Genomic DNA, 18,636 nt, shown 5'->3' on the forward strand with positions numbered 1-18,636 from the left:
CTGAACTCTCCCCTCTTTACCTTCCCAGCCTGGAAATACAGTCTCTTCCAAGCCCTCAGCACACACGCCAGCAACCTCTCCAGTTTGCATGCCCCCAATTGCCAATTCCTCTGCTATTCCCGTTTACATGCATCTTCTTGACAATTTTGAGATGCCTGATTTTACCTTCCTATTTAAGTTGACAAACTAAAACCCTCCATAGGAGAGGGACCTGGGAGCCAGCCCAGGAGTCCTCTCCACAGCCCAGTCGAGGGAGGAGAGGCCACAGGGGCCAGGCTGGTTACGGCTGCATGGAGAAGGAAGAAGGCTTTCTGGGTCCCATTCTCTGGGTCCTTAAAGAACTGACTGTAACACAGGATAGGCCCTGTGGACCCATAATTAGAAGCGTTGGGCATTGGTTTTAGGGGTTTTCCCTGTGTCAGAGAAGGGAACACTCTTTCTGGCTTTAACCACCTGTCATTCTCTGCCAGAACCTGACATCAGTCCCCCTGGATAGATTCATCTGGGCTCCATCCTCCATCCTGCTCCCAACCATGGACATCCCATAATAAAGGACCTTGAGTTTTTGCAGGAGGCACATCCCTGGCTGAGTTCCAGGGAACCAACACCAGCCCACGGGCGGTGGGGAAAACCGAAGAGACCCCGGAGATTGGCTGTAGCTGAGATTCCTCCATCAGTCGCTCAGATAATTTCTCCATCAGTCTCTTATCTCTACAGACAAGTCATCCAGAATAAAATGACAGGTAGGAAGCTTCCAGAAGGTAGCCGTATCCTAGTCCCTGCCTTCAAACAGAATGATTCCTAAATTCAGGTCTGGGGCTGGAACTTAGACCGAATTTACCTCCAGGACTCTTTCGGCAGTATCTGATGTTAGAATTTCGACTTTAATGCTCCTTCCATCGGGCAGAAATATATCCAGAGACGCTTTCTTGGTGGTGATGCTGAATGTGTCCTGTAAGCAGAAGGGAGCACAATAAACTTCGGCACCCTTCTGTGGGGGCAGTCGGCTCCCTCTCCAGGCCCTCGGGGCACACGGTGCCCAAGCACATGAAAGCCGAGTGAGTACAGAGACTTAGGGGGTCGGTTTAAGGGGGCGAGGTGGGAGTGAGGGGCGGGTGGAGAGGAGTTCAGGCAAAGCGATGACATGCGACTTGAATAATTTCCAGATAAACAAGGCATCCATTTTAGAAAAAAAGCTTTTGATAAAAATCATACAAATGACTCTTGGTCATCCCAGATTTTAACTCTCATTTTGAATATTTCCAGGCATCCCTACAAGTTTGTGATAGGCGGTAATTTATGCTCCTGCTAAACAAAACTCTGAAGTTGCAAACCATGAGGCCCATGTGGGGAAGCAAGTCTCCATCTGGTTGAATGGCACCAGCTGAGGGCCCGCTGAGAGCAGCTTTGTCTGCACACACGCATTCCAGCCTTCTTCAGGGGACCTGTGTGTGCCAGAGGCAACTGGGAATCCAGGGACCTGTGAACCTCTTGGAGAGAGTGTTCTAGAAGGTCAGAGACATGCCAGTGACATGGGAAGCCCATCAGAGCTGGGGGAAGTGTGAGGCTGAGGTTGGCGCTCAGCGAGAGGGACTCCGGGCAGGGGAGGGACAAGGGTCAGTGGCTGACCACGTGGGCCTCCCAGCGTGGCTGCGTCTGGGGGTGGCTGTTCTCAGCACTTCCTGAATGGGTTCCTGTCAGTTCACAGAACTGCTTCCTCTCTGGGAGGCTGATCCTGGTCACAGCCCTTCTCATCCCAGGTTCCACAATGGACTCATGCAGCCATTGCGTGCAATGCACTCACTTCCCTCCTAGGCATTTAGGATGGCACTAGTGATGTGACATCCGTGGGAGAACTGAGAAAAGAGCCACTCAAATCATCTTCTGTGTTCTGAGCCTACTATATGAGCCGGGATACTAGTAGTTAGCAATACAGTGGGTGGGGATGGAGGTGGGAGGGGGAAGGGGAGAGAAGGTACCTCATTTTAGTGACCAGAAAATTTCCAGCCAGGTCACCTCCTTTCTGGAATCAGTTTGGGGAAAGGAAGATCCAAATGACAGATCAGCAGATTGTTGGGGATCATGGGGTTGGGGCTCAGGTCAGCTGACCCGTGAGACCCCTTCCCCTCAACAGGCAGCCCCTTCCCTTCCTTCATCCTCCTGACCACCCCCTGCAGTTCACAGACACAGCAGATTAGGCACCAGACTTTGTAGGGAACAGGGGAATCTTATGACAAGGACTGTAGCCTGCCAGGCTCCTCTGTCCATGGGATTTCCCAGGTAAGAATACTGGAGTGGGTTGTCATTTCCTTCTCCAGGGGATCTTCCCAACCCAGGGATTGAACATGTCTCTTATGTCTCCTGCACGGGCAGGTGGGTTCTTCATTAGCTGAGCCATCAGGGAAGCCCAATCATACTGCCAGCTACCTCAAAAGGCCCATCACCTTAGTGACAGGCTTAGTTTTTCCTAATTTTATTATCCAAGGGCAAGCCTTGAATAATGGTTAAGTTTTAACCACTCCCACCCTGAGTCCACCTATTTACAGTTACTAAATGGCTGCAAATCTGAACCTGAGTACTTTGGAAGATAAAGGCTACTGTTTTCCAATTTTAAAGGGTTGGTCCACAAAACAGCATATGTTTGTGAATATGTTATATATACAGTCAACATGCAGAGATAGCATCTCATTTGTGAGTAAATATAATATCTGTGTATTTATTACGTACAGATCTATTGTTAGATCACAATATTGATAACTGTGCTCTGTGCTGCTTCCCATATAGTAGTTAATGCAATTCTCATACAATTCCATGAGGAATATACACTAATTAAGCCCCCTTTTTCAAGATACTTATACCCTTATACTCACTGCAGCATTACCTACAATAGCCAAGACATGGAAGTAAACTAAATGTTCATAAACAGATGAATGTATAAGGATATGGCACGTATATACAATGGACTACTACTCAGCCATAAAAAGAAATAGATAATGCCATTTGCAGTGACATAGAAGGACCTAGAGATGATAAAAAGATACATAAGTCAGACAGAGAAAGACAAATACTATATGACATCACTTATATGTGGAATCTAAAATACAACACAAATGAACATATCTGTGAAACAGAAACAGACTCACAGACAGGTGGTTGCCAAGGGAGAGGGTAGGGAAGGAAGGATCAGGAGTTTGGGACCAGCAGTATATGGAGAATGGATAAACAACAAGGTCCCACTGTATAGCACAAGGAGCAACACTCAGTGTTCTGTGATAAACCATAATGGAGAAGAATATGAAAAAGATATATATGTATATGTATAACTGAATCACTTTGCTATCTAGTCTATTTAAGTCATTCAGTCACGTCCAACTCTTTGTGACCCCATGGACTGCAGCACTCCAGGCTGCCCTGTCCATCACCAACTCCTGGAGCTTGCTCAAACTCATGTCCATTGAGTCGGTGATGCCATCCAACCATCTCATCCTCTGTCATCCCCTTCTCTGCCCACCTTCTATCTTTCCCAGCATCAGGGTCTTTTCCACTGAGTCAGTTCTTCACATCAGGTGGCCAAAGTATTGGAGTTTCAGCTTCAGCATCAGTCCTTCCAATGAATATTCAGGACTGATTTCCTTTATGATGGACTGGTTGGATCTCCTTGCAGTCCAAGGGACTCTCAAGAGTCTTTTCCAACAACACAGTTCAAAAGCATCAATTCTTTGGTGCTCAGCTTTCTTTATAGTCCAACTCTCATATCCATACATGACTACTGGAAAAACCATAGCTTTCACTAGATGGACCTTTGTTGACAAAGTAATGTCTCTGCTTTTTAATAGGCTGTCTAGGTTGGTCATAACTTTTCTTCCAAGGAGCAAGCAACTTTTTTTTCATGGCTGCAGTCACCATCTGCAGTGATTCTGAAGACTAAGAGAAAAAAGTCTGTCACTGTTTCCATTGTTTCCCCACCTATTTGCCATGAATTGATGGGACCAGATGCCTTAATCTTAGTTTTCTGAATGTTGGGTTTTAAGCCAGCTTTTTCACTTTTTTTCACTTTCATCAAGAGGCTCTGTAGTTCCTCTTTGCTTTTAGCCATAAGGGTGGTGTCATCTGCATATCTGATGTTATTGATATTTCTCTTGGCAATCTTGATTCCAGCTTGTACTTCATCCAGCCCAGCATTTTGCATGATGTGATGTACTCTGCATATAAGTTCAATAAGCAGAATGACAATGCACAGCCTTGATGGACTCCTTTCCCAATTTGGAACCAGTCTGTTGTTCCATGTTTGGTTCTAAATGTTGCTTCTTGATCTGCATACAGATTTCTCAAGAGGCAGGTCAGGTGGTCTGGTATTTCCATCTCTTTAAGAATTTTCCACAGTTTGTTGAGATCCACAGAGTCAAAGGCTTTGGCATAGTCAATAAAGCAGAAATAGATGTTTTTCTTGAATTATCTTGCTTGTTTTATGATCCAACAGATGTTCGCAATTTGATCTCTGGTTCCTCTGACTTTTCTAAATCCAACTTGAACATCTGGAAGTTCACGGTTCACATGCTGTTGAAGCCTGGCTTGGAGAATTTTGAGCATTGTTTTACTAGCGTGTGAGATGAGCACAATTGTGTGGTAGTTTGAGCACTCTTTGTCATTGCCTTTCTTTGGGATTGGAATGAAAAGTGACCTTTCCCAGTCCTGTGGCCACTGCTGAGTTTTCCAAATTTGCTGGCATATTGAGTGCAGCACTTTCACAGCATCATCTTTTAGGATTTGAAATAGCTCAACTGGAATTCCAATACCTCCACTAGCTTTGTTCATACTGATGCTTCCTAACGCCCACTTGATTTCGCATTCTAGGTGAGGCTCTAGATGAGTGATCACACCAGAGTGGTTATCTGGGTCATGAAGATCTTTTTTTCATGAAGATAGTTCTTCTGTGTCTTCTTGCCACCTCTCCTTAATATCTTCTGGTTCTGTTAGGTCCATACCATTTCTGTCCTTTACTGGGTCCATCTTTGCATGAAATGTTCCCTTTTTTTGCCTTGAGAACCCCATGAATAGTATGAAAAGACAAAAAGATATGACACTGAAAGATGAACTCCCCAGGACGGTAGGTGCCAAATATGCTCCTGGAGATCAGTGGAGAAATAACTCCAGAAAGAATGAAGAGATGGAGCCCAAGAGAAAACAACACCCAGCTGTGGATGTGACTGGTGATGGAAGTAAAGTCTGATGCTATAAAAGCAATATTGCATAGGAACCTGGAATGTTAGGTCCATGAATCAAGGTAAATTAGAAGTGGTCAAACAGGAGATGGCAAGAGTGAACATCGACATTTTAGGAATCCGTGAACTAAAATGGACTGCAATGGGTGAATTTAATTCAGATGACACAATGGTCATCTACTACTTGCCCATCTACTACTATGGGCAAGAATCCCTTAGAAGAAATGGAGTAGCCCTCATAGTCAACAAGAGTCCGAAATGCAGTACTCAAAAACGACAGAATGATCTCTGTTCATTTCCAAGGCAAACCATTCAATATCACAATAATTCAAGTCTATGCCCCAACCAGTAATGCAGAAGAAACTGAAGTTGAATGAAGGTCTATGAAGACCTACATGACTTTCTAGAACTAACGCCCCCAAAAGATGTCCTTTTCATCATAGGGGACTGGAATGCAAAAGTAGGAAGTCAAGAGATACCTGGAGTAACAGGCAAGTTTGGCCTTGGAGTACAAAATGAAGCAGGGCATAGGCTAACAGAGTTTTGCCAAGAGAATGCACTGGTCATAGCAAACACCCTCTTCCAACAATACAGGAGATGACTCTACATGTGGACATTACCAGATGGTCAATACTGAAATCAGATTGATTGTATTCTTTTTAGCCAAAGATGGAGAAGCTCTATTCAGTCAGCAAAAACAAGACTGGGATCTAACTGTGGCTCAGATCATGAACTCCTTATAGCCAAATTCAGACTGAAATTGAAGAAAGTAGGGAACACCGCTAGACCATTCAGGTATGACCTAAATCAGATCCCTTACAATTATACAGTGGAAATGACAAATTGATTCAAGGGATTAGATCTGATAGACAGAGTGCCTGAAGAACTATGGATGGAGGTTCATGACACTGAACAGGAGGCAGTGATCAAGACCATCTCCAATAAAAAGAAATGCAAAAAGGCAAAATGGTTGTCTGAGAAGGCCTTACAAATAGCTGAGAAAAGAAGAGAAGCCAAAGGCAAAGGAGGAAAGGAAAGATATACCCATTTGAATGCAGAGTTCCAAAGAACAACAAGGAGAGATAAGAAAGCCTTCCTCAGTGATCAGTGCAAAGAAATAGAGGAAAACAATAGAATGGGAAAGACTAGAGATCTCTTCAATAAAATTAGAGATACTAAGGGAACATTTCATGCAAAGACAGGAACTTTGCTATGCAACAGAAATTAATACAACACTGCAAATCAACTATACTTCAATAAAATAAAAAATTTTTAAAGCCCCCTTTTTCAGATGAAGTAAAAATTTGCAAAGGTTAAGTAACTCCCCCCTAGGACATACTGCCAGTTTACAGCAGAGGCAGGACTCAAGGCCAGCTCTGCATGATTCAGGGCCTGAACTCAAATGGGGCAGACTTCTCTCCTGGCTGACCCAGGAAGGTTGCTCCTGCATTGCTCTGGAGTGCATGTTTGTGTCCCCAGTTCCCCACGCCCCCATTCATATGTCGGAGCCCTAGTGTGATGGTGTTACAGATGGGGCCTTTAGGAAGTGACTAGGGTTAAGTGAGGTCCTGTCCTCATGATGGGATTAATGTCCCTGTAAGAAGAGACACCACAGAGCTTGCTCTCTGCACATGTGCACAAAGAAGAAATTTATTTCTCACAGTTTTTGGAATTTCAGTTCTTTGAGCTACCGGTTACAGCACCCCCAGCAGACAAATATAGGCATAACAATTATAGCGCTCCTTTCTAAGTGTCTAAGGGGACTTCCCTGGTGGTCCCGTGGTTGAGAATCCGCCTGCCAGTTCAGGGCACGTGGATTCGATCCCCAGTCTGGGAAGATTCCACATGCCACACGGCAAGCCCATGCAGCACAACCACTGAGCCCATGCTCTAGAGCCAGAGAGCCTCAACTATTGAAGCCCGCATGCCTAGATCCCATGCTCTGCAACAAGAGAAACCACTGTAATGAGAAGCCCACACATTGCAACTAGAGAGTGGCCCCAACTCGTCACAACTAGAGAAAGCCCATGTACAGCAATGAAGACCCAGAGCAGCCAAAAATACACAATAAGTAAAAATTGAAAAATAAAAGATCATCATAAGATTTTTTTTTTTTTTTTTAGTTGTCTAAGTTTGGATAAATTGGGCTTCCCTGGTAGCTCAGCTGGTGAAGAATCCGCCTATAATACAGGAGACCCTGGTTTGATTCCTGGGTCAGGAAGATCCACTGGAGAAGGGAAAGGCCACCCACTTCAGTATTCTGGCCTGGAGTATTCCATGGGTGGTATCGTCCATGCAGTCACAAAGAGTCGGACACGACTGAGCAACTTTCACTTCACCTCACCTCACTTGGATAAATGATATGACCATCATGTTACCGCCATAATACCAGCATAAGGCACCATGTTATGCTGCCCCTCCACGTACAACAAGGGTCCATCTGCCTGAGTGAATTTGCACACTTATCAATCACCATGTTGGTCACTTTTCAAACAGTCCTGTGGCTTCCCTCTGTCGATACTGGCCTCCACATCAGCAAATGCTGACCCAACCATCTGCCAGGTTTTCCCTTTAGGTGTCCAGCGCTGGGACAACCCACCTCCCAGGAACCTCTGAGAATCACCCCAAGCCCTTCCTCAGCAGGTCAGGGCTCCTGGATTCCCTCCTCCCCAGCACACGCTCTGAGCTCCCCACATACCACCTCAGCCATACTTTCTTCACTTCTAACTTCTCAGGGGAATTCTGACTGATTTCCCAAGTTCCCCTGCAGTTATGATAACTGGCAGTTATGATAACTGATAACAGTGGAACCCCCAAGACCCCATATTTAGCTGAGTAGTCAAGGGTCAGGGGCTTCTCCAGAGCAACTGCTGCAAATAGTCCCTTTCCAGGTACACAACTCTGCTTAGGTCTTGGGTTCTTAAAGGTATTTGGGCTAGACTCAGAAACATCTCTTACCTCAGAGGAAAAACCCTCTCAAAATGAATGGAAAGATGCCATTGCCTTTTGATATGATTTAAGAGAAAACCTACCATTAATTTGTTACTTCAGTGCAACTCTTGACTCAAACTATACTGCAGACCAATGAGATATCTAAGTTATAAAAACAGCTAAAATGATACAGATGCATGCCCATATTAAAGTCTTCTGCAAGAGAAAAGTGAGGAAGTAGATTGCATTGGTAGAGTGGGTCAGATCATAGAAAGCCCTAAAATCAAACATTTGAGGGTTTTATTAAAAAGGCAAAAGTGGGTCACGGTGGTTCTGGAAGGGTGGAAATGGAGTTAGGGAAAGATGTGGCTGGCATTGTAAGTGAAAATGAACTAGAGGAGAGACTGAAGGACGTGGGAGACTTGGGAGAAGTGGGTGGCGGTCATTCATACACGAGGTACCAGGAACTGGGCTAGACTGTGGGGTTAAGAAATGCATGATCCACAGAGCAGACTGCCTGGCTCCAAGCATAGTTCCGCCCTCACTGCGCGGGGCCCTGCGGAAATCTGGACAGGCAACTCCCCTCTGTGCTCTGCATCCCTTCAGCTCTAAAGTAAGGATGGCGGCTCTGGGAGGACACCCACTGCAAACATTCAAGTGGCAGCTTTTTTGGTTCATTCTTGTTAGCATAGGAATGAGGAGGTCATTACATACCTTTGATTTGACATAGTGGCAACAGGTAAGAAATAAAGGGGCCCAGAAAAGATTCAGGAAGATGTTTTCCACACTCATATCCAATCAAGGGCCAAGTCCTATATATTCACATCTTAGACAATCTCTTCAATCCATCTGCTTCTTTTCATCTTCACCACCTGCCCTTGAGTCCCACCTGATACGTCCTCCCCTCCTTGAGCCTTGTGATGGCCTCCTCACTGGTTACCTTGCTTCCATTCTTGTCCTCCTTGCAAGCCACTCTATACAGCAGCCAGAGAATGCTTCTTTTCGTGCAAAGCCAAAAATGTACTCCTCTGGCTTAAAATTCTCTAATGCCCTTACACTGTTCATGGAAAACTAAAAGGAAAACCACTGTTTTTCTCTACTCCACTCACATCAACACTTCTGATACTGATTACCCGGAGTTAGCACAGACCACACAGATTAAGGACCCAGTCCCACAGGACGGCCCCTCCCCTACTTTAGAAGCCAACTGCAAGTCCAGGCCTCCCATACTTCTGATCAACTCCCAGATTTATAAATCTGGGATTCCCATGACCCCTTACTGGAGTTTGATGATTTCCTAGAATAGCTCATAGAACTCAGGAAAGCTCTTTTCTTACTATAACCCATTTATTACTAAGGATACAATTTAGGAAGAGCTAAATAGAAGCAATGAGGCTTCTCCACATGTTCCTACCTCTACATGTTCGCCCATGCAGAAGCTCTCTGAATTCCACAGTTCAGGGATTTCTATGGAGGTTTCAGCATGTAGGCAGGACCAATGATTAGCTCAGTCACCAACCCCTCTCCCAAACCTGGAGGCCAGCGGGTGGGGCTCAAAGTTGCAACCCTCCAATCATATGTTTAAAAACAACTAAGCATCTTTTTTTCCCCCCTTTTCAATGATGTCATTTTTAACTCCAAGGAAAACAAAAGTTGTTCATGAAAGTAAAGGTAATCATAATCATAAACATTATTTGTTCAGTAGTAAGAAATATTTACCTGTTATAAAGATCAAAATACTAAGGACTTAATGTTTTTAATGGTGAGATAAAACTGGGGAGAAGAAAGGAATGAAAGAAGGTGATACAAGAAAGCTGAATCCACATCCGTTGTGTGTGTGTGTGTGTGTGTAAAAGTCATTCATTTGTGTCCAACTCTTTACAACCCTTTGGACTGTGGCTTGCCAGGCTCCTCTGTCCATGGGATTCTCCAGGCAAGAATACTGGTGTGTGTTGCCATGCCCTTCTCCAGGGGATGTTCCTGAGCCAGGGATTGAACCCAGGTCTCCCTCATTGTGGGCAGATCCTTTACTGTCTGAGCTACCAGGGAATCCCCTCATCCCTCATCCAGGTAGTCAATGGATAATATCTACAAACTGAAGAACAGGAGAAAGAGATGGATAATATTAATCTCCAGATATTTAAATATCTGAAGAAAAAGCTAAAACATTTGAAAGCCATTGCTGCTGGAAAGCAGAAGATGGTTATATAATAATACTTTTTAACACTATTTTACTTTTAAAATTATCAGCACGTTTTATTTGGTTTAAAAAAATGAAAAATTTTAGAACAATATGATGAAGAGGAGAAATGATAGCATTGAAAAACTTTAATGAGGTAAAAGCAAATGCACAACAGATGAAACATTCTATGTTGGGAGTTGTGATCGAGGAGAAATTTGGCTCTATTTGTGATATTTGAATTTTACTTGTATATATATATATGTAATTTATAAAATATAAAAGCCATAATAACGCAATTAAAGGAAAAAAGCCAACATGGTGGGTTCAGATTGTACAAATACAAAACTTAACTAAGCTCTCATTTTGATTTAGGGGGGACCAGGAATTAAAACATACAATTCACACTAGTAAACCAAATGCATTTATCTTTAAGAAACCTATAAATCCTCTGTTACCATGGGCTGCCTTGGAGAAGAGAATGGCAACCCACTCCAATATTCTTGCCTGGGAAATCCCATGGAGAGAGAAGCCTGGCAGGCTACAGTCCATGGGGTCACAAAGAGTTGGACACACCTTAGTGACTGAACACACATGGGCTGCCTTAACACATTTTAAAACATTTAAAATGTTTTAATTTTAACACATTTCAAATCAAATTTAATACCCTGAGAAATTGTTTAATATTTCAAAGAAGCTCCATCAGTGGGCTTTATTGATATTCTCCTCTGAGGCCAAAGAATGTCTGGTAGCCATAGCACTTACCCTGATCTTTATTATCCAGAAAACTCATATTTGGACGTGCCAACCTCTAAATTTCCATCACACTTACTAATCGGTCCTAATCATTTCACCACAAGGGAAACAGGAAACATTCTTAAGAGGAAATGGAGAGAGAGTCACTTCCCAGAGCCCCTAGACCCGTGGTGGGCAACGCTCCCCAAATATATACATTGCCCCTAACTCCCCAAGTACACAATAGCCACAACAAATACCTTCTTAGTCTCATGCTGTTCATACTATATAGATTAAGAACCAGGAACATACAGGCCTTACTCTAAAGACTGGCTTTGCCTTTCAAAAACCCCTTCATCTCAGAGACAATCGCAGACCAAAGGCAGGAAGCATGGTAATTGGGTGGGCAGGAGGGGTTGGATACAAAACAAGGGGGACCTGGTGAGGGACGGGGCTAGAGGGGGCTGCCACCGCCCTACAAATACTTCATGACATCAGCGGATCCAGGCTCCCCGGGCGTCCACTTACCAAGATGTGTATCCTTAGACAAATTACTTAACTGAAAAAGAGATACTAACAGCACCACCCTCAACAGGTCGCCAGGGTGAATGAGATACTGCACAGAAAGTGCCGGGTCCAGCCCAGATGGAATATCCTGCAGAGGCAGCCCCCTCTGACGACTGCAGCTCGCCTTGGTGGAGGCTCCTCAGAAGGCTCCTACGCGGTCACATGCATTCGCATTTCTAACACGCTGTGTCCTTGTCCAGAGACAGGAAGGTGTGCATGTACCTGCTGAGTCCTGGAGAGCCAGGCCTGCGAGTGTGTGACTACTGGGTAATAACCTGGGAAACGGCAGGCCAAGCACTCATTAAAGGCTGTGAAAATATTCGGCAGGGGGGGATGTCTGTGTAATATTGAGGTGGGGAAACTTCCCAACCCTTGCTCCCTGGGCTCCTCTGATGGTCTGGCAGACCCACACATCCCCCGTGCTCATCCCAGTCCTCCCGGCACTCACCAGTCCTCCATGAGCCATCTCACCACAGGCTCGGTTGGTCAAGTCTCCCCTGCACTGACCACATCTGTTTGCTGAGCAATAACTCTGGCCCTGGAAGGTGGTCAGGGGATGAGCTGCTCACCCCCAGTAATAAGTGGTTACTGCTTCCCTTTTACCAATATCAGTCCTGAGTCTCCCAGACCACCAGTTATTAACATGATTTGCTAGTTTTTCCCTGAATGGGAAGAAAAGGCTAGAGTATAATCTTACCTTCCTGCTTACCCCAGAAATCACCCGATCCTAACCTAGAGGTCCTTCTTCAGGTCATTAACCACGGGGCCCTCTGTCATGTCCCTCGGACACTCATTCACCCTGCAGCAGTGCCTCCCATCCCTCTTCTCACCAAGCTACATGGAGAAAATAATACTGTTTGCACTGCACCCAGGGAAAGTGGGCACAGAGCCGCTGGAGGTGGGTGGGCCCACAGATGCTTCATCAGGACTGAGAGGATGGAGATCTCGACATATCCCTAGTCCTCTCCTGGATCCTGACCCTGTATCACCGCACTCGGTCCTGTATAAGAGCACTCAGGCCCGTACCGTAGTGTGCAGCCCTGTATCCCGGTCTCATTCCTGTGTCACTGGGCTCATCACATCTATGGCCTTACACGGTGAATTTTCTGTCTCCACAACAAGATTGGAAACTGCACACTCTGGACTGGGTGTGATTTCCTGGTGCCTCCCTCTCCGCTAGAGCATTATCAAGTCCCAGCAACCATTCAACACGTATTTGTTCCACTATAAACAGTCACAGGGCTTCCCAGGTGGCACTAGCGGTCAAGAACCTGCCTGCCAATGCAGGAGACTTAAGAGACGTGAGTTTGATCCCTGAGTTGGGAAGACCCCCCTGGAGGAGGGCATGGCAACCAACTCTAGTATTCTTGCCTGGAGAATCCCACGGACAGAAGAGCCTGGCAGGCTACAGACCATAGGTTCACAAAGAGTCAGATGTGACCGAGTCGGATGCGACCGAGGGACTAAACAGCAAAGGACGGCAGGCCGGGCAGGGGCCTGATGAACAAAGAACCACCTTCCTGACTTAAACTCAGTATCCTTTTCAAAATCATACTGTAACCTCTTTTATAAACATCTTCAGGAATTGTCCTCATTTTGTTCCGGAGGCAAACAGAAAACAAGTGGAAGGAAAATCCTCTTTGAAGAAGTTTAAAATGGCCCCAGGCCTGAAACGCTGGGTTTGCAGAGGAGCTGCCAAGTCTGGTGAACACTGGACCCGTGTGGGGAGGACGGAAGCAGAGGGACGAAGGGGCAGCGGGCAGGACAAGCCACGTTGACGCTGTCTTAACACAGTTCATCAGGAGGCACCAGGGGGTCTGGGAGCACAGGTCTGGGCCCATCTGATGCCACCAGGTGTCTGGGGAGAGATGCGCAGGCCTGCGTCTTTGCCCAAAGCAATCTCTCAGCAGGTGGGGAAGAGGCAAAAGGATTGGTGTTGGTAATGGCAGGAGGACCTCATAGGTGTCGACATTGGCCAGGAGCACCGGCTCACTTCATCCTCCCAACAACCCTGAGAGAAGAGCTACTCTGCTCATTCTAGAGATGGGGAGACCGAGATACAAAGAGACGAAGTAAATGGCCTCAAGCCACGCAAGCTGAAAGTAGGGCAGCCACCAAACTATGAATCTTGAACATCTCACTCCCAACCTGCACTCCCAACTACTAAGTCAGTCCTGGGGCCGATTCGTCAGCAGAGGGTGGAAGACATGATCTTGAGAAGAGGAACTGTGTGGTTTGGGCTTCACGGCAGACACGCCACTCCACCCTGGAGCACAGTGTTAGTGAGAAAGCGTCCAGAAATGAGAGGCAAGATCCAACAGATGGGTTCCACCAGCTCAGCTCTGGCAACTCCCAGCATTGTGGGTCAGCAAACAACTGGCTCCGGGAACATAAACTCTTTCAAAATTGAGGGTCTCTTGGGAAAAGCCAGAGGCAAAAATCCCTCAGGAAAGGAGAAAAGAAATGTGAGCAAATGTGGGTGAAAAATATGTCCCCAAAATGATGCTACTGGGCTTCCCTGGTGGCTCAGTGGTAAAGACTCCAATGCAGGAGACACGGGTTTGCTCCCTGGTCTGGAAAGATCTCAATTAAAAAAGAAAAAAAGGCAAAATGATGAAACTAAGGAAATGAACATGATGGCTGTGTTAACCAAAACAAGACTTCTCTGAACTCAGACCTCAAAGAACAAATAAAGACCTCAACAAGGAGATAAGCAAACAAAAGCATATAAGGAAGCTAGCCAAATTCACGGAAGCAACAGAAGAGAAAAATAAAGCCACTGCAAAAGTGAAAACTCCATCACAAGAAGAAAGAAGAGATGCTGCAAAATGCAGCAAAAAAGAGACGCTGCAAAGTGAGGCAAAAGGCTTCCGCGCAGTTATACAGATAAAAAAATCCTAAGAGCACTAAAACACCCAAAACAAAGGCACCCAAAACAAAGCTCTGAAACTCTGCCACCCTGTGAATGACTTTTAGAAAGCATTGAAAACAAAAAACACAGTGCACGCAAAGATGACAGAACCAAGGCTGATTGTACCTCTGTGCATTCACACAGAGTGATTTGCAAGATGCAAATTTTGAAAAACAAGGTTCAGAAAGTGGGTAGAGTAAGTGCTTATTCATGAGACAGAAAAGGATATGCATATGTGTGAAGGCTTGTATCTGCACAAAAATGCATAGAGGGGACACGTGTTAAACTGTAAGCAAGTGTCTCTGAGGAGGGAGCCTGGAGATCTATGGTGGGAGTGAGGTTGCACGGGTGTGTGTTCAGTTGCATCCAACTCTTTGCGACCCCTGGACTGTAGTCAACCAGGCTCCTCTGTCCATGGAATTTTCCAGGAGTGCGTTGCCATTTCCTCCTACAGGGGATCTTCCCAACCCAGGGATTGAACCCATGTCTCTTGTGTCTCCTGCATTGGCAGGCAAATTCTCCACCACTTTGAGGTTACTTTTATCTTGTACTGTTTTGGGCTGTTTGAATGTTACCACCATCTCCACCACAACAACAAACTTTTTAAATAAAAGGAAAATACACATGTATGTGTATATACATGCACGCGCGCGCACACACACACACACACACACACACACACACACACACACACACACACACACACACACACACCTAACATTAAGTATACATGAAAATATGGTCAGTCATACAACGGGAGGATCCAGCAGCATTTCTCAGCTGGGTGGACCAGTAAGTTTATCAACACACTTGAACCACTGAATAAATGCACTTTGCTTCTGTTTTTTACAAGTCTGATCAAGGCATCACTCCTCCCTGAACCAAGGAACCAGTTCAGTAATATCATATCATTGGACAACTTCGGTCCTTTCAAAGCTCTTCCATTCAGTCAAGAACGTACAAGGAGGCATAAAGATGTTCCCAGTGTACCACCCGAATGGATCCTGCGCTAAACAAATGTATTTGGCCAAGCTCCAGCTTCTGGGGGCAAGTGGCCAATGGTTCTTTAGACCAACAAAGGAAAGGGAGTTGCTGTCTGTCCTTCTGTGGAGATTGAATTTTCTCCATAATTCATTTACAGTAAAGTTCTAAGCACAGAATACACAAATATAATCTGGCATGGCTATTATTGCCGTCCTGAGGTCTCCACTGTAGCAAACTTGGAAGTCCCAGTTACAGAAGCAGGGTCCCAGAGTTGTGATGGGGGCCCTAATAATAATGTGTTCTCTTTTCCATGGCTAGTTTTGAGATGTCAGTGCTTATGCAATAGATAAAAGGTATCAACTTAATTAAAATGGGCAAAAGGCCAAGTGATGCACTTAATGTTCCATCTAGAATCTAAGCCTCCAAAAGAAGAAAATATTAATAGGAACCATCTTCCTGTATCTTCCAAATGAGTGTTTTTATCTGAATCCAGGCTCCATAGGGATGATGGTCAGAAACACACCCACGGAGACATGTTCTGTAGTGAAATCATGACCTTAAGTCAAGAAAAGTAAGCTTACCAGCTGCACCAGTTTTAAAAAATCAACGAAGACATCACTTCTCAACATGTTTGGGTCCACGGTTACTGAAAAACAGGGACAGCAAGCCAGGTTAGCACGGGGCTGGGTTGACTGTTCTGTTAAACTGCTCTGTCCTCCAGGGAGCCCTCCAGGCCTGGACAGTGCACCGGAGCCTTTGACTTCTCAAATCCATGAAAACCTACAAAGCCCTCCTCCTCCAGGCAGCCTGGACTGACAACATGAACCCATCACACCATCCCAGGTGACTCTTTCCAGGAGTCCTTTTTCATTCATGCACATCCATCACTCAATAGCCATCTTGCTGCCCCTACTAGAAAGATGATGAAGTTGATATGAAGAAACAATAAGATCTAAAACTGAGGATCTAGACTCCCACTTTAGCGAGATGCTTAGTCATTTGAAAATTTTAAATCAGCCAAGAAACAAGGATGGAGAGGACTTCTTTTCACAATGGGAACTCTCAAGAGGTTATCCAAAAAAAAGAAAAAAAGCAATAATAAGGCTACCAGAGATTTAAAGTTTTGGTTCTTCTGTACTTATAAGACATTTACTCCCTTAGATGTAAAGCTCCAGATACCAATACCCAGAGCTGTGGCCAGAGTACATGGGGCCGGGACTGCCCCCTGAGGGCCCCACAGCCACACGTGAGGGGCTTCCCTACAGTTTTCTCAGTTCTTATCTTCCTCCCCACGAGTCCTCTCCCACACTCTGCACTTGAGCTGAACTTATCCAGCTTCTAAATCTATATTAAATGTCTTTCTTTTCGTTGCTCTTTTACTGATCTTGTCAAATCATTTCTACCAGCATTCCAAACTAGCACTGACTGAGGTCATTTCGGGTTGTGCTTCCCAAATGATGCCAGGTTTTTCAAAATAAAATAACTAAGACAGAGAGTCTCTGTAACAGCAAAAACTTTTCCCCCTCTCTTTTAAAGAGGTAATTTCAGCACAGGGTGGGGGGGCAAGCTCTTGTCTTACTTTCTGGAATATATGTGGCATGTGTGCTAAGTCGCTTCCGTCATGTTTGACTCTGTGTGACCCTATCGACTGTAGCCTACCAGGCTCCACTGTTCATGGGAGTCTCCAGGCAAGAATACTGGAGTAGGTTGTCAATCCCTTCTCCAGAGGATCTTTCTGACCCAGGGATCGAACCCACGTGGCATATGTCTCCTGCATTGGCAGGCAGGTCCTTTACCACTAGCGTCACCTGGGAAGCCTATATGTGGCATGTATGCAAGTTAATCATGACAATCAGTACCATGGATCCTTGGGATGGGAACGCTGTTGAAGAAGTGCTCAATAAATTAGTATTTACTGTACAACCGTTAAGTACCGAGTACTATGCAAAGCATTTTGCATGTTTTAGCTCACTTAATCTTCACAACAAACACTGAAGTAAAGAGCATTTCCATTTTACAGATAAAGACACTGAAGCTCAGAGAAGGTAAGTCTCTTTCCCCGGGTCACACAGCCAGTGAGGTGCAAACCAGGGGCTTGGCACTAGGTCTGAGCAGAGCCTGTGCTCACAGCCATAGTGCTACACTGCACCGTAGCATCTCCTTCCTCTGCCTTCCAAGGGGATGCACGGTGCATTAAGGGCATTAAGTGACCCGTTAAGCACAGTAATCATCTGTGAAAAGGCAAGTTGTTAAAGGAGTATTTCATCAAGATCTGAGAAAGCAAACCAAGAGAGAATGAAATTTCAAAAGATATTACATTTTGAACTTGAAAAAAATTTAATATGTCTAAAAAGGGGTACATTCTCCATTACAAAAGATGAATGGAAAATAGATGACTTCTAGAATTTCTATTTGCTATGTTTTAAAAAAATATGTGCAACTCTGAAAATAATTTCTTCAGATGACCATTATACCTACTACTGTGAGCAAGAATCCCTTAGAAGAAATGGAGTAGTCCTCATAGTCAACTAAAGAGTCTGAAAGGCAGTACTTGGGGGCATTCTCAATAACAACAGAATGATCTCTGTTTGTTTCCAAGGCAAACCGTTCAATTCTAAGTAATTCAAGTCTATGCCCCAATCAGTAATGTCAAAGAAACTGAAGTTGAATGGTTCTATGAAGACCTACACTACTACCTAGAGCTAACACCGAAACAACATGCCCTTTTTATCATAGGGGACTGGAATGCAAAAGTCAAGAGACACCTGGAGTAACAGGCAAGTTTGGCCTTGGAGTTCAAAATGAAGCAGAGCAAAGGCTAAAAGAGTTTTGCCAAGAGAACGCACTGGTCATAGCAAACACCTTCTTCCAACAACACAAGAGAAGACTCTACACGTGGACATCACCAGATGGTCAATACTGAAGTCAGATTGATTATATTCTTTTTGGCCAAACATGGAGAAGCTCTATTCAGTCAGCAAAAACAAGACCGGTAGCTGACTGTGGCTCACATCATGAACTCCTTATAGCCAAATTCAGACTTAAATTGAAGAAAGTAGGGGAAACCACTAGACCATTCAGGTGTGACCTAAATCAAATTCCCTACA

The 18,636-nt window shown here is 44.9% G+C and overlaps 1 protein-coding gene across 1 annotated transcript in view; it reads right to left on the reverse strand.

Moving 5' to 3' along the window:
* SNX31 (sorting nexin 31) overlaps nt 1-18,636 on the reverse strand; it is an 80,231-nt gene that overhangs the window by 45,414 nt on the left and 16,181 nt on the right. Inside the window, exons 4-5 of the mRNA XM_065903565.1 lie at nt 16,111-16,175; nt 842-952 (exon numbers count right to left, since the gene is read on the reverse strand). Coding sequence (XP_065759637.1) covers nt 842-952; nt 16,111-16,175 — 176 coding nt within the window. The remainder of the gene's footprint in view (nt 1-841; nt 953-16,110; nt 16,176-18,636) is intronic.

This window comes from Muntiacus reevesi, chromosome 12, assembly GCF_963930625.1.
Source record: "Muntiacus reevesi chromosome 12, mMunRee1.1, whole genome shotgun sequence".
NCBI classification, from domain to species: Eukaryota; Metazoa; Chordata; class Mammalia; order Artiodactyla; family Cervidae; genus Muntiacus; species Muntiacus reevesi.